We start from the raw sequence: 14432 nt of genomic DNA, 5'->3' as shown, positions 1-14432 counted from the left end.
ATCTTCTGAAATATAAGCGTGATCCATTCCAGGACGTTTGCACAAAGAGATCATTAGTTAATGTGTGACGCTACTGTATTTTCTGTGGTAAATGGCTTGTTCTTTTAACAATGGGATATTGGAAACCCATTTGAAGAACTAGTAAATTGTTCCCATTGATCTGTGGTCCACAATATGCAGGAAACAATATAATTGCTGTTATGTTGCAGCTCATCCTGCTAATATAGGCCAAGGATGACGTAGGCCACAGTGGAGGTGCGTTAAGCTGCGTTGCTTCTCAACACTGAATTATTTCACTCCAAAAAAGTGTCTTTTTTTTTTTTTTGGGAGAATGTGTTCCTTATCCTTTCTATACAGTAGGGTGCTGACAGCAAATAAAGAAAATTGATATTGCCGAGGTTTTCCTTTGTCCTAATGACCGCTCGCCATTAACTTGCCTGTCTTTCCAATGATAGTTAGCATGGACACACACTGTGAAGACTGATCTTTGTTTCAACAGGAAGCAGTTTGTGGAAAACATAATTGTCCGGCTTCTCATGGAAATATCGGCCTCCAGAAGCACCTTCAGGTTCTGTATTCAAGGACAAGATGGCAAGCTGTACCTGCTGGTAAGATAAATGTATTTTTCTAAATGTTCCTGTATATAGGTACTCTTCCTTCTACAGATTCATATCCCAAGTCCGGCTCACCCTTTACTGTAAGCTGTGGTCAGATCTGCAGTGAGTACTCTCACGGCCGAGTGTGCATGTGTATTTTGGGTGTATAATCGTGTGTGGCAAATTTAGTTTTGTTTGGAATCTTTTATGTACATGAAAATAATAATTTTTTTATTGTTAGTAGATATCCATGCAGTCGTTTTATTAATTAATTTATTTATTTTTGTAGATAATATTTGTAACTTTTTTGTAATTTTTTTTTTTATCTGTTTACTTAGAACCTGATAAGATCTTCACACTCCGCTAAAGACTGCTAAGGCTCCTCTGACTTTTTTTTTTTTTTTTTTTTTCTTTATAGTTAAAGGGGTTATCCAGTGAAAATCTTTTTCTTTCAAATCAACTGGTTACAGAAAGTTATATGGATATGTAATTTACTTCAATTTAAAAAATCTCATGTTGAAAGGTTGTTTTCTTTCCAGTATGGCACAATGCTGTCTGCTGCCACCTCTGTCCGAGACCAGAACTGTCCAGAGTAGTTGTAAATCCTCATAGAAAACCTCTCCTGCTCTGGACAGTTCCTGTCTCGGCCAGAGATGTCAGCAGAGAGCACCGTGGTGTCAGACTGAAAAGAAAACATTTCCTGCAGGACATACAGCAGCTGATAAATATGGGAAGACTTGAGATTTTTAAATAGAAGTAAATTACAGATCTTTAGAACTTTCTGAAATCATTTAATTTGAAAGAAAATTTTTTTGCTGGTGTACCCCCTTAAAGAGTTAAGTATCTCTTCCACATTTTTTTCCCCCTAAAAAACAGAAATGCCATGGACAACACATGTTGCGTCCACATGTTAAAATGGAATCAGGGCCGGCGTCAGCACAGGGCTTACCTGGGCAAGTGCCGGGGCCCACAGCACCTCTAGGGACCTACAGAGGGAGAGGGGGCCGGTGTTCTGATGTTCAGCCCACTCATTGAAATACAGGGTAAGTGCTGAACATCAGAAGACACAGGAGACTGAGCAGGACCTGCCAGCATCCTGCACAGAAAGAGACAAGAGTGAAGGACCTGATCACATGACCCGAAGGTCCTCAACTTTACAGTTTGGAGAGTAGTCCGACAAAGAGGAATAGGGAGAAGACTGGGCTGTAAGTGCTGTGTTGTCAGTCAGTCAGTGTCAGCATAAATATTGTGTGTTTGTGTATGTTAGTGGTGCCTCACGTGTACATAGTGTGTGGATGATGGTTGCATAGTGGACGGATAATGGGCCCGCTGAGGCTCTGTCACCTGAGGGCCCGCAAAAACCTAGAGCTGGCCCTGATTGGAATCAATACAGAAATACAAAACCTACAACGCTATTTTGTGTATGCCATTTATTTAGTCGAGTGTGTATAGTTTTTTGGGTCACTTGCATTTTTTTTTTTTTTTTTTAATAAATGTAGCATGCTCTAGCTATAGCTTTTTTTTGTTATCTGGTTACTCTTAATGAAAACAGCAGGGAAAAATGCATTGACTAATACATACTGTTTGGGGAAATAAAAGCAAAAGCTGCATTCTTTTTAGCTCCAAAAACATTCTAAAACTATGTCTAAAGAAAATGTAACTATGGCAACCAAAACATTAATTATTGGACACATTTAAATAGTTGGAAAATAAAGTCCGACAGAGATATGTTATGTAGTATAGTTATTATGATCCTATTTTGTGAGTATACCAGAAGCTCTCTGGTATGGGGCTCACTGCATTGCACATACTAAAATGTGCCTAAAATGAGAATTAAAGCGACTCTGTACCCACAATCTGACCGCCCCCCAAACCACCTGTACCTTCGGATAGCTGCTTTTAATCCAAGATCTGTCCTGGGGTCCGTTCGGCAGGGGATGCAGTTATTGTCGTAAAAACAACTTTTAATCTTGCAGCGCTGTGTCTAACGGCCAGGGCTTACATTTGTATATGCATTAGGCTGGCACAACCTCTCCGTCCTTCCTCCCCACCCTCCTTATCATCATTAGGAATGCTCCAGGCAGATTGCTTCCTATTCCCCACCTGTGTGTATAATGAACATGGGCTGGATAGTTAATACACCTGTGCAAAGCTCAAACAGCAGTAAATGTTCCTGGATCATTCCTAATGATGAGGAGGGTGGGGAGGAAGGACGGAGAGGGTGTGCCAGCCTAATGCATATACAAATGTAAGCCCCGGCCGTTAGACACAGCGCTGCAGGATTAAAAGTTGTTTTTACGACGATACCTGCATCCCCTGCCGAACGGACCGCAGGACAGATCTTGGATTAAAAGCAGCTATCCGAAGGTACAAGTGGTTTGGGGGGGACAGATTGTGGGTACAGAGTCGCTTTAAAGGCTTTGGGCACTCTTTCATATACAGTATTTTTTTTGTAGTGGAGACTAGCTGTTATGATGTCCCCCCCACACACAGACACACAGACAAACACACACACACACCAGAGGATCATCCTTCCCTATATTTTTAGAGCACACCCTAAAAAGCAGAAACAGCGTTTAGCATTATAAAGCAGTAATAAGCAGTATAAATTGTGAAGCAAGACTAGAGGGCACATTTATCAATGTGCACCCCTGGCATACACCACAGGAAAGTGGCAGAGTACGCCAGCTGCATCCCCCCACTCGCCTGGTGGCCAGGGCGGGGGGATATAGGGGGGGGGGGGTTTCAATGTGGGGATTTCTGCCACAATGCTGGCCAGCCTTCTTTACTAAGAGGAATACGCCTCTTAGTAAATGTAGGTGGGAAAAGAGGGGGGCGGGCTTTATTTAGTACTTGATAAATGTCCCCCTTGATCTTTGTTCTACTCTGTAGCACTCTCCCGCTCCATAGACCCCTAAAGACAGAGTAAACCCTTATATATTACTGCGCTGATGCATCTTGGGAACAATTTTGTCAGTTTTTCATAGTGCCCGATGAGTGCACTTTTCGCCAATAAAATATAGTCGCCTATACTATTGACTTAGGCAAAGTTTGTTCAGAATGTAGTATCTTGTTTTTTCTTTTTTTTTGTAATTTTCTGCTTATGACCTTTTCTTAGCAAGTTTGTTGCCAAATTTATGGTGGAAATTATGCTTTGTGCACTTTTAGCTTTTCTATTTGTGTTTTTTTTTTTTTTTTTTTTTTTGCAGTTGAATGCATCTCCGAAACCTACCGGAGTTAATATAATTAGTTTTCTGCTGTGTGTGGAAGATGGATTATACTTAACAACCTATAAAGTGCACAGCAAAAACTGTAATGTCAAAGGGAAATTTGCTGGTACAATTAAGGCTGGCTGTAGTCTGTCTAGTCTGTATAAATCCTACTACACGTATTGCGTGACTGTGCAGTATGTGAAGAGAGAGTGTCAGAGGGATGCTAGTTGTCTAATAAATAAGTCCACGCCGCTCTTGGCCACTACAGGAAAGTTGACACTATAGGGGGGAGATGTGAGGAAGCATGACTTTAGAATCGGACTGCACAGCATTTGTTTTGTAGTCTGTAAAGGAGATACAGGTCTGCGAAGATGATGTCAACTGTAGAATACTGTTTGAGTTGCTTTTTTTAGGGTACGTGCACACTACTTAATTGTGACTCAAAACCCGTTGCGGATTCCGCAGCTCGCACCCGCTCGCAGACTCTGGTGGCCACGCACGTCTCCGCCCGTGCCATATACTCCAACGCACAGGCGGATTTCGCTGTCTGTTCGGAACGTCAGAATCCGTCCGACCATAGAATGGAGTCGCACGTGGCCGACAGAGTCCACGAGCGGTTGTGAGCTGTAGTGTGCAAGTACCCTTATCATTGAGGGTCTCCCGGCGCTCAGCCAACCGGTGCGCTGCCTGGCTGCAGCCACAGATCGGCTGAGCGGGACATTCAGACCCCGGGAGCACCTGAAACAAGCCAGAGCGCAGAGCAGGTAATGCATGTACCCGGTCTGTGGAGGGTTAAGGGGGCTGACTTTTCCATACTCGCAGCGGGATGACTGGGAAGATATCTGCAGCTGATTTCACTGCGAACTCACAGCGTGAAGTCCGCTGAGGATACGGTGTGTGTACACCTACCCTTAAAGAGAATGTGTTACCACAAAATGACCTGTTAAGCATTTTTTTTTAAGAATTTTAGGTGTTGTTTTTTCAATTTTTTCATTTTATGATCTATTTTTTAAAATAATACTGAAATCTTGCAGTTTACATTGAAACGTCCTGTCCTGTACAGTTCATTTCAAAGATGCGCCCTTCTTATCAGGACAGACAGGAGCACAGTGACAGGTGACATAGATAATGGAGTAGCTGTTGTTTAGAACTTGGCCTCCCCTTCTCTGTAGAATGACCTCTATAAAGGTCACTGAACATGTCAAGAAGTCTTTCTCATTTGTCTAAATAGGACAGATCCTGTCTATTTTGCCCATGATCCATGAGTCTTACTGTAAAGCGTGTCTCTAAAACAGATCTGGCAAGATGGCAGTCCCCATAATTCTGTACTAAAAATTACAACCAGAAAACATAAACAGATTAGAAAAAATTTTTGTAATTGGGTAAAAAAAATATCGAGGTCATATGTTAACTTTTTAAAAGGTTTATCCAGCATTAGAAAAACATGGCCACTTTCTCCCAGAGACTGCGCAGAGACCAGGGTTAGGTAAGAAGTAATTTTCTTTATATTCTGTATTTTTCCGCAATGACAGCAAATAAAATTTTTCCTCTGGGGTCTAGAATACTGCTTTAGGCTATGTTACCACTTCGGTAATATATTGGTGAATTCGGCCTTCTCGTTAAATAGATGGCCATTAATAAAGAACCTGATTTTTATTAACTGACGTCTATTAAAGTGTCACTGTCGTTATATTTTTCTAAATCAACAGTAGATGTGATATAAAGCAAGTTTCCAATATACATTCATTATTTTTGTTGCTGTTATCATGTTGTAAAACAAAGCTGTACTTACCAGAAATCCAGGTCCAGTCTCCTGAAGGCAGATTTTCTGACTAAACACAGGATACAGAGTCACAGCTCAATGTGTCTGTCAATCACATGACTTGTGTGAGCACTCAGATGGCCTGGGATGCACAGGACTTCCTGTTTTATGACTGTTTCCTGTTTTTTGAGAAAAAAACAATAAAAAAACAGGAAGTGCCGTGTTTTTCACGGTAACTAAAAAAAATTATTGTGAATTGCAAACTTGCTTTATATCACATCTACTGTTGATTTAGACTTGGAAAGTTATAACGACAGTGACACTTTATTGCATTCCCCCGATATGTTCCCAGTCTTAGTAGTAGTCTTTTCTACTGTATTGTTGGTGAAAAACCGTCAATTTTGTTCCTTAATATGTAATTTCAGTATCGAATTCCCAGTGGAAAGCAATTTGAAAGCAACATTTGGGGGGAGACCAAAGGGGCATTTGTTTTTTTAAATGCTTAGATAGAGAAAGAAAAAAAATAAAGTTGTATTTTTTTTCATTCTTATCAGTTCTTCCACTTCCATTTTATTTTATATATTTTTGTAGCTAGAAGGAGAAAATGGCAGATGCAGTCAACATATGGACTCCTTTTTCACTTGTTTAATAACAGTTCTTGTGTCTGATAATTGCTATAAATAGCTTCCATTACATTGTCAATGCTTGGAGTATTGTAGGTAGACAAAAATTAATTCGTTTCAAAAATGTAATAAAGCTGCCGGTTTATGACAAGAAGCTGATGGGGCATATGTAGATGGGCTATCTTCACACACAGTAAAATATAAGCAAAATACAACTGAGTTACAACATTTTGAGTAAAAAATAAAACAACAAAAACAAACCACAACAAAAAAAAGAAAAAAAAGGCTGTATTCTGAACTTTCAGTTCAGTGGAGCGCCTTATTATTGAAAATACAGATGTATTTTTACTACAAAAGTTTGGCCATATTTTGATGTTCTTTTATGGTGTGTGAACATTCGGGTCTTTATTGTCACTCCTTATATTTAAAGAATTTTATACTCTCTTTTTTACCCTGTTCTTATAGCTTTGGCTGTTGAACGTTGACACAGTGTTGGTGGAATTAATAAAATCTGGAAGTGTGGGTTCCTGCTTTTTCTCTGGAAGTACGTCCTGCGACTCAAGGAACACTCCGAAAGTTGAGAATGTGGCAAGGGTTCTGTACATGACGTGTGTTAACAACACCAACACTGAGTAGGTATTTTTTTTATCTGTATTTGCTAACCTGATTCTTGTTACTTTGTATTGTCTAGAAAACATAGATTGGTTCTCCAGCAGCTTTCATAAAGTGGACCTGTCGGCAGCTTTTTGCGGACTAAGGCAAAGACTGTGTACAATAGCGCGTCTTAGTCTTAATCAGACATATAACTCTTACTAAGTTTTGAGGAGCTTGGGAGATAAACCCCACTGGTTGTTCCCCTTGGCTGCAAAAGCCCAGCAAAATACCCAAAGTGGGTGTTAATAAACAGGGTTTATATAGGGTAATAGCTCTATAGTACACTTCGCCTGACAGGTTGGCTTAAAAGTGACCATTGTCCCCCCCTTTTTGCAACTGTACCCCTTAGCCCCACCCACAGCGCCACCGTAGGCCCTGCTCCTCTGTGGCGTCATCGGCACATAGGCCCCTTGACTTTTTGGCCAGCCTGTTCCAATGGTCGGCGAGGGGACGGAACCTATGTGCCAATGATGTCACAGAGGGGTGGGGCCTACAGTGAAGCTGTGGGCGGGGCTAAGTGGTGCAGTTGTCATGAAGTCCAGCCCACTTAGCACAATCTGCAGGTGATAAAAGATCACTCTTTACTTGAAGAAGCACCATGAGGTATGATGTAAAACAACGTATGAAAACAGCAAAATTTACCCTTTACATCTATGAAGAGAAGTCAGAATGCTAAAAGGGGTGACAGTGTCACTGTTCTGGCATCACAAGACTGAAAGCCATGTTCCCACATTTGCCCCGCCAACATCACTCATCTGTTGATGACCTCATGGAGGCATGGTTTTCAGCTGCATGAAGTGACCACATTGTGAAAAGGTGGACGACCCAAGTTGTTTCCTCTGTCAGGTGCTCTATCTAGGTGTAGCATAAATTAGTTACTTAGAAGCTGAACAGAATTATGTATTACTTACATTGTTCTGTGCAGCTGATCCAGAGATATCATCCTGAATAACATGGACTATTAGTCTGCTCCATTATTAGCATGAGCCCAATAGCCCTGGATATTCATGAGAAGCAGCAAACTCCGCCTACCAGCTGCCGATTGGCAGTTGTCTATCCACGCTGTGTATAGGCAGTCAACTGTCAGTCAGCAGCTAGAGGGCGGGGGGAGGGGTGTGGCAAGAATCCTAATCTCCTGCATATTAGGAGAACGGCTATTTATGTATTTTGTTTTTATACAGCAGGTTTTCTCTAGCTAAAACTACATCTTTAAGAAATTAGCTCTAGGCTTAAATTCAGAATCTAATTGAAGGAGTTACCTGATTTGGACAACCCTATTTGAGGTTGTGGGTTCCCTTTTACAAGGTGATTATGCAAAGTAGCTCATTTCATTTCTTTTTCTATAGTGCCATCTACTGGATTTAGCTTTCCTTTATGAGCCTTAAAGGGGTTATCAAAGCTTAGAAAAACATGGCCATTTTCCACCAGAAACTGGTGGTTGTGGTGATTTGTGGTTACAGAGTCGCTTTAAGGCTGGGTCACGTATACCCTTGTATCAAAAATACATAAACTTAAAACCCTATTACACTAAACAGCCGATAATCGTCTGGTGTAATAGCAGACAACGATCAGCCGACTTGAATGATGTCAACTGATCGTTGCTGTCGTTTTGTCTTTCATGAGATGTACATGAAATGTAAATGTCTGTATATCAACCCTTCAGATTAGACTGCATTTCCAGTGTGACAGGTTCCCTCTAAGGAGAGCTTCTGTTCTGGTCGTTGCAACCCCCCTCCTCCCCCCACCCGGCTTGTAGCTTAGACAAAGCTTCATTTGGACATGGGTTTTACCCATGTAAACCTATCCTTACTGCTAGTAAGGGCCCTGTTACACAGAAAGATTGTTGTGTGAAAAATCGTTAAATCGTTCAAATTTAGGCCATAATCTTTCAATGTGTCAGCAGGCAGTGATCAAACAACTAATAAATTTTTTCCGTACTTTGTCCATATAACCAGCTCCTAGATTGTACAAACGATTGTAATTGCGATCGTAACTAACCACTATCGTTCCATGTATCATGGGGAACGATTTCAGGTTTACAATTGTCTAACGTTAATTGGAGGAAATGAGAAATTGCTTTGCTTGTCTAATTGGACCCGAACACTGCCAGGTTTTCCTACAAATCACTGCTGATCGGTGGGGGTCCAAGCAGGAGGGGCTCTTGTCATTTGCTTATTGTTAAGGGACCCCTCTAACAAGAAGGAACTGTCTAACCCGTAAGGCACAAACAAAAAGACCCAATATGCAAATGTGACAGAGGATGACATCTGATCGGCTTTCTTATGAATAGGCAGTGAAGAATCCATAGGTTAATTGGAATGCAGATTGTAGGACGTACACAGAAGATATTTCCCAATTTACGCCTCCTCGTCGCTTCCAATGTAAAGCACTTTGTTCTTTGAATCACTTCTTGTATTTGGTTTGAGGAACCATTTGCAAATGTTGTACAACTGCATTATATTGCATTATAATGAATAAAATGAAAATAAACTCGGAATGACAGACGGGAGCCAGGTAAATACCGGTTTTGTATAATTGTGTGTTTTCTGCTTGCCTTTCGGAAAATTACCATTTGAATTGGTCTCCTCTCAATTCTATTCCTGCTATCAATTTTCAAGAGCTCTATTTCCAGTCAGTGGCCATCATTGTGACAAAAAAAAAAAAAGGCGCCCCCCCTCCCGAAAATTTTGAATAGTCTGTAAAAATATGTTTTTCAAAATGGGTTTTATTTTGGTTTCAGAAGAATCTTTAATTTGACAACCCTCACAATGATTTATCTCAATAGTCTGCGTAAAACTGCTCGGAATAATGAGCCGCGTGAATTTCAATACTTCCTTAAGGCTAAACCAGTCAGCAGGAGCTCAAATTGCAAGGTAGACACTTTTATTTAAGCACAATATACAAGTGAACATTTGTATGAGGCCACTGTAACGAGGCCTAAAGGGATTTGGGATTATTTATTTAAGCCCTTATGAAAAGTAAACTATTTTCCTGTATGTTTAGCGGTGCAAAGAGAAGATTAACCAGAGACAGACCCCATCCTTGCTGTACGAGAGAGACAAAACAAGAGGAAAGAAATCAGAACTTGACTATTTTGTCAAAGTTTTTGATTTTGCATTCCCCATCGCGGTGAGACGAGTGTGGTGTTTGGCCTAAATAATGAGGATTATCAAACATTAACGTTAATTTTTTAGATGGTGTAAGTGTTATTTCCCAGCAAAGCGGTAACATAAACTATTCTATTTCCTGAATAAATCCCTTGGGCGTGAAGTATAATGCATCTCTGAAGTGCCCAACCTTTGTCCCAATGTTCGCCAAATGACGTAGCAAATCTCAATAATTATAAGTAGGGAGAACTTTTTAAAGGAGAAGTCCTGCCATCTTTTTTATTTGTCAACCGCCAGGGGGAAACTTATTACAGAATCCTAACTTGCCTCTCCACGTTCCCATGTCGCCACACTGGCTCCGGGACCCCAGCTAGAAGGCATTTTCCCCCGAGTCCTGGTGATGTCACGACATAGGGGAAAATGCCTTCCCGGCTGATGGATTGCACACTGAGCCAGTCAGTGACTGCAGTGGCTTCCCACCCCAGTCACTGATTGGCTGAGCAGCAGTCAGTCAACAGGGTCATGACATCAGCTGAGAGAAGATCCCAAAGCATTGTGGGGGTCCCAGAGCAGCAATCCAGCACTGGAGAGGCATAGGGAGAGGCAAGTTAAGATTGCTTGTTTTTTTATGTTCCTCATGCCCCTGCCTTTAAAAAATGAAAAAAGAAAAAAATCCCCTCACTGGACTTCTCCTTTAATATAAACAATTCATTCTGCCAAGATTATTTATTGGTTTTGGTTTTTAAAGACGAATCTAACCTGTTGGTAGCCCCCCTAATGTGCACAGGGTGCTGTCTGGACCAAGGATTACACTATTATCAGCACAGGAACATCGCTGAGGAGGAAGATATGTCTCTTACCTTCCTTCTCTGTGCCGTTCCTGTAATTCTTGGTCCGGAACACTGCTAGGAGCACTGCCCTATCCCCAGAGCACCAATCCATACATACCTTCCTTGGCACCTCGTGCACTATAGAGGGCTATCAGCAGGTTAGATTCGTCTAAACTGCTGATAATTCCCCTTTAATAGACAGATGAAATACAGTAAAACTTATTGGAGATGAACAGCCAAAATAGCTTTGAAAAGTGATCTTCTGGAAGTTTATCTCAAGAAACTTTCCACTGTGTATAATGTATAGTAAAATGGCAAATGTGATGTGGATAAGAGGGTAGTCTTTGGAGAGGTTTCACTGTACTATCTGTAATGCAAATGATGCACTTTTTTTTTTCTTTACGCCAATGTAGACTAAGGGGTGTGCCCCATGCATAATGTTTTGCTTCAGTTTTTCCAAAGATCATGGCAGTATTCAGTAGTTGGCCACCATATATTCTAAAGAAAAAAAATTTAAAACCTGCAATAACACTTTAATCCGAGGACACATTAGGTTGTGCAGCAGCTCCGTTTCTCTATTGTCTATTACTAGAGATGAGCGAACCTGGAGCATGCTCGAGTCCATCCGAAACCGACTGTTTGGTATTTGATTAGCGGGGGCTGCTGAACTTGGATAAAGCTCTAAGGTTGTCTGGAAAACATGGATACAGCCAATGACTATATCCATGTTTTCTACATAGCCTTAGGACTTTATCCAACTTCAGCAGCCACCGCTAATCAAATGCCGAACGATCGGGTTCGGATGGACTCGGTTCGCTCATCTCTATGTATTTCTATTCAACCTCTTCTATCTAGGATTGATTGACATCTCTGAAAGAATTGCAGTACACTTAAGATCCCCATACACCTTAGCCCTAAAACACAGAGCGATAATTTGACAAATCGGCCTGATTATCGCTCCGTGTAATAGAGACAATGATCAGCCCATGAGAGCGTTCATAGGCTGATCGCATCTTCAGGTCTGGACCTAAAATCATTGACCGCTGACAGCTCATTGTTATTACACGTAGCTAGCGGCTAACATTTGAATAAACTGTTACACAGTACCTCTCCGTGTTCCCGGTCTTCTCCTGCCCTCTACCTTTCACTCCTGGCGCCGCAGATGCAGCTTCAAAATGGCCTGTTTGAGCTGACAGACCACTCTGTGAATCACTGGCTGCAGCGATCCTGGCCAGTGATTGGCTGAGCGGACTGACAGCTCAGATTGGCGCTCACTTATCGGGAATATCCACACAGGACCATCGCCACAGCCATCAAGGGAAGGGGTAAGATGCTGCTTCTCTGTCTCGAAATCTGCTCGCTTACAGAGCTTATTACACAGCTTGATAATCGTGCAGCAAGGGCTGTATATACAGCTGATAATTGTGTGTATTTAATAATAAAGCTAGTACTTACCTGTTCATGCTCCCCCAGTGGCTTACAGCCTTGTCTATGGTGTGATAGGCCGCTAAGCCAATCACTGCCCAAGATGGGACAGCATCTCGGTCAGTGATTGGCTGGGTGGCCTTTCACTTTAGAGATAGGACCAGAAGTGAGAGCTGCAGTGACTGGGGAATCCCACAGACAAGGCTGGAGGCCACTGGGGGAGCCTGAACAGGTAGGTACTAGCTTTATTAAATACACACAATCATCAGTCGTCGGCCACGCTACCGATTACTTGTTGCTATACGCGGTCGGTGGCCAATCATTTTTAAATTTGCCAAAAGACAACAATCAGCCTATGACCAGCTCTTCGGCTGATCTTTGTCTTTATTACACGGAGCGATATCGGCCTGATTTGGACAATTATCACTCCGTGGGATCGGGCCCTAAAACACGAAAGACACCAGTAGTAAAATAACCGATATATATAAGACAGAGGAGAATAGGTTGCATCTTCAGAAAACCCCTTCAACAACCCTGCTTGTTATTTGTAGAATATTTGTGTTAGCGATAGGAGGTAATTCTCCGAACAACAATGAATTAAAGAATTTCAGTTTAAGCAGTTTCTAAGCAGGCAATTCTACACCGGTGTAACAATTTTCCCTTTCGTAATAGAAAGCGTATACTGTGCATAATGTGACACCTTAGTCATCTATACTCTCAGAATGTTGTTGTTTTTTTTTTTTTTCCTCTCCGTGCCATCTCCGCTCCTCATTTTCTGCTGATCTATGTGAACTGAGGTTTATATGATGGTTTAGCATCTTACCGTTCCTAGAGGAATAAAAAATTATATATTTTTGAAGTTTATTTTCTAGGTGCAACTAGATTATATCGTTCTCGTAGAGAAGCCAGAGATTTTGAGCAATATCACCTCAATGTCTAATAGAGAACTTTGGATGTACTGTAATGTTCGCTCAACACCTGCAGCAGTTTTTGATGGATTGTGTTAATAACCACGAAGTAAGAACAATGCAACCTTTTGTGCCAGAACATGCCTGTTCATAGCTCGCCATCGCAATAAGAAAGCTTAAGCGTAAGCTCTTTTCTAACACCACCTACTCTGCTTCCGATTCTTTTTTTAAACTTTTAATAGCGAAGCATATTGGGTCTCCGCTGGGAGTTCTTCAAATTATATTCTGCAGGGGAATTACTCCAATATTTTCTCCATGGTGCACCACCATGTTAATGAGCACTTACATTAGGGATCTTGGCATATTTTTTGAGCTATTTGTATCTATGTAATTCCTGCAGGCACACATTCACGGTGGGAATTTGCACTTATGTTGAGGCAAGTTAGAGAGGTTCAACATAAAATTAACATTCTCCCAGCTCTATCTACCGATCTGTACAGGTCTGAACACTCACACCCGGGCCGATCAAAACTTTTGACGTGTCTCTGACATGTCAAAAGTTTTGTGAAACAACAGTGACCTCAAGGGCAATAATAAGATTTACATGCCACATTATCGACTGGTTCCTTTTATTTTTGCCGGTATTTCTTAATGCACATGAGGGCTGTTGTGGACTGGAGACAGAATTACTGGCAAGTAATTCAAAGATATCTCCGCCACCAGTGACGCGCAAACTCCTTTGAATATTCACACCTGCCTCCAGTTTCTTGCCCGGCCTGTCATTACACCCTGATGTTGAGCGCCTAAAACTTGTATAAAGGAGCATTTAGCAGAGGCACCTAAAATAGGGGTTTTAAAAAAACATTTGGAGCCGCAAAACATTTTTCAGAATCACATGGTGGAGATGTCTGGAAATCGGAGAGAGAAACTTTTACATGCAATAGCAGAAACACTTGCTTTCCACATGGACTCAACTACAAAAAGTTTTCTTATATTATTATTTGTATTACCATATTTTCCGGCGTATAAGATGACTGGGCCTATAAGACTACCCCCAACTTTTCCAGTTAGAAGATAGATTTGTGGGTATACTCGCTGTATAAGACTACCCCTCTTCCAACGAACACCAAATAAAAATTAGTAAAAAAAAAAATCAGACAGCAGCGAGATCTCAGAGGCAGAGAAGGCAGAGAAGGAGGTACAGTAATACCGGTAGGATACAAGAGAAAGCCAGACGGGTGATAGAGGTGTGTTTTTCTGGGCACAGCCTCACTCTGCCGTATCTCTTTTTCCCATACCCCGGATGCCTGCAGCT

General features: G+C 41.5%; 1 protein-coding gene across 1 annotated transcript in view; it reads left to right on the top strand.

Annotated features, from left to right (window-relative positions):
• The window catches only part of UBE3D (ubiquitin protein ligase E3D), a 103116-nt gene that overhangs the window by 39237 nt on the left and 49447 nt on the right, over positions 1-14432 (top strand). Inside the window, exons 7-8 of the mRNA XM_069973512.1 lie at positions 500-608; positions 6659-6825. Of these exons, the coding sequence (XP_069829613.1) occupies positions 500-608; positions 6659-6825 (276 nt within the window). The remainder of the gene's footprint in view (positions 1-499; positions 609-6658; positions 6826-14432) is intronic.

The sequence above is a fragment of the Dendropsophus ebraccatus genome, chromosome 6, assembly GCF_027789765.1.
Source record: "Dendropsophus ebraccatus isolate aDenEbr1 chromosome 6, aDenEbr1.pat, whole genome shotgun sequence".
NCBI classification, from domain to species: Eukaryota; Metazoa; Chordata; class Amphibia; order Anura; family Hylidae; genus Dendropsophus; species Dendropsophus ebraccatus.
Note: the sequence above shows the minus strand (reverse complement) of the source record. Positions and strands in the feature narration are given on the sequence as shown.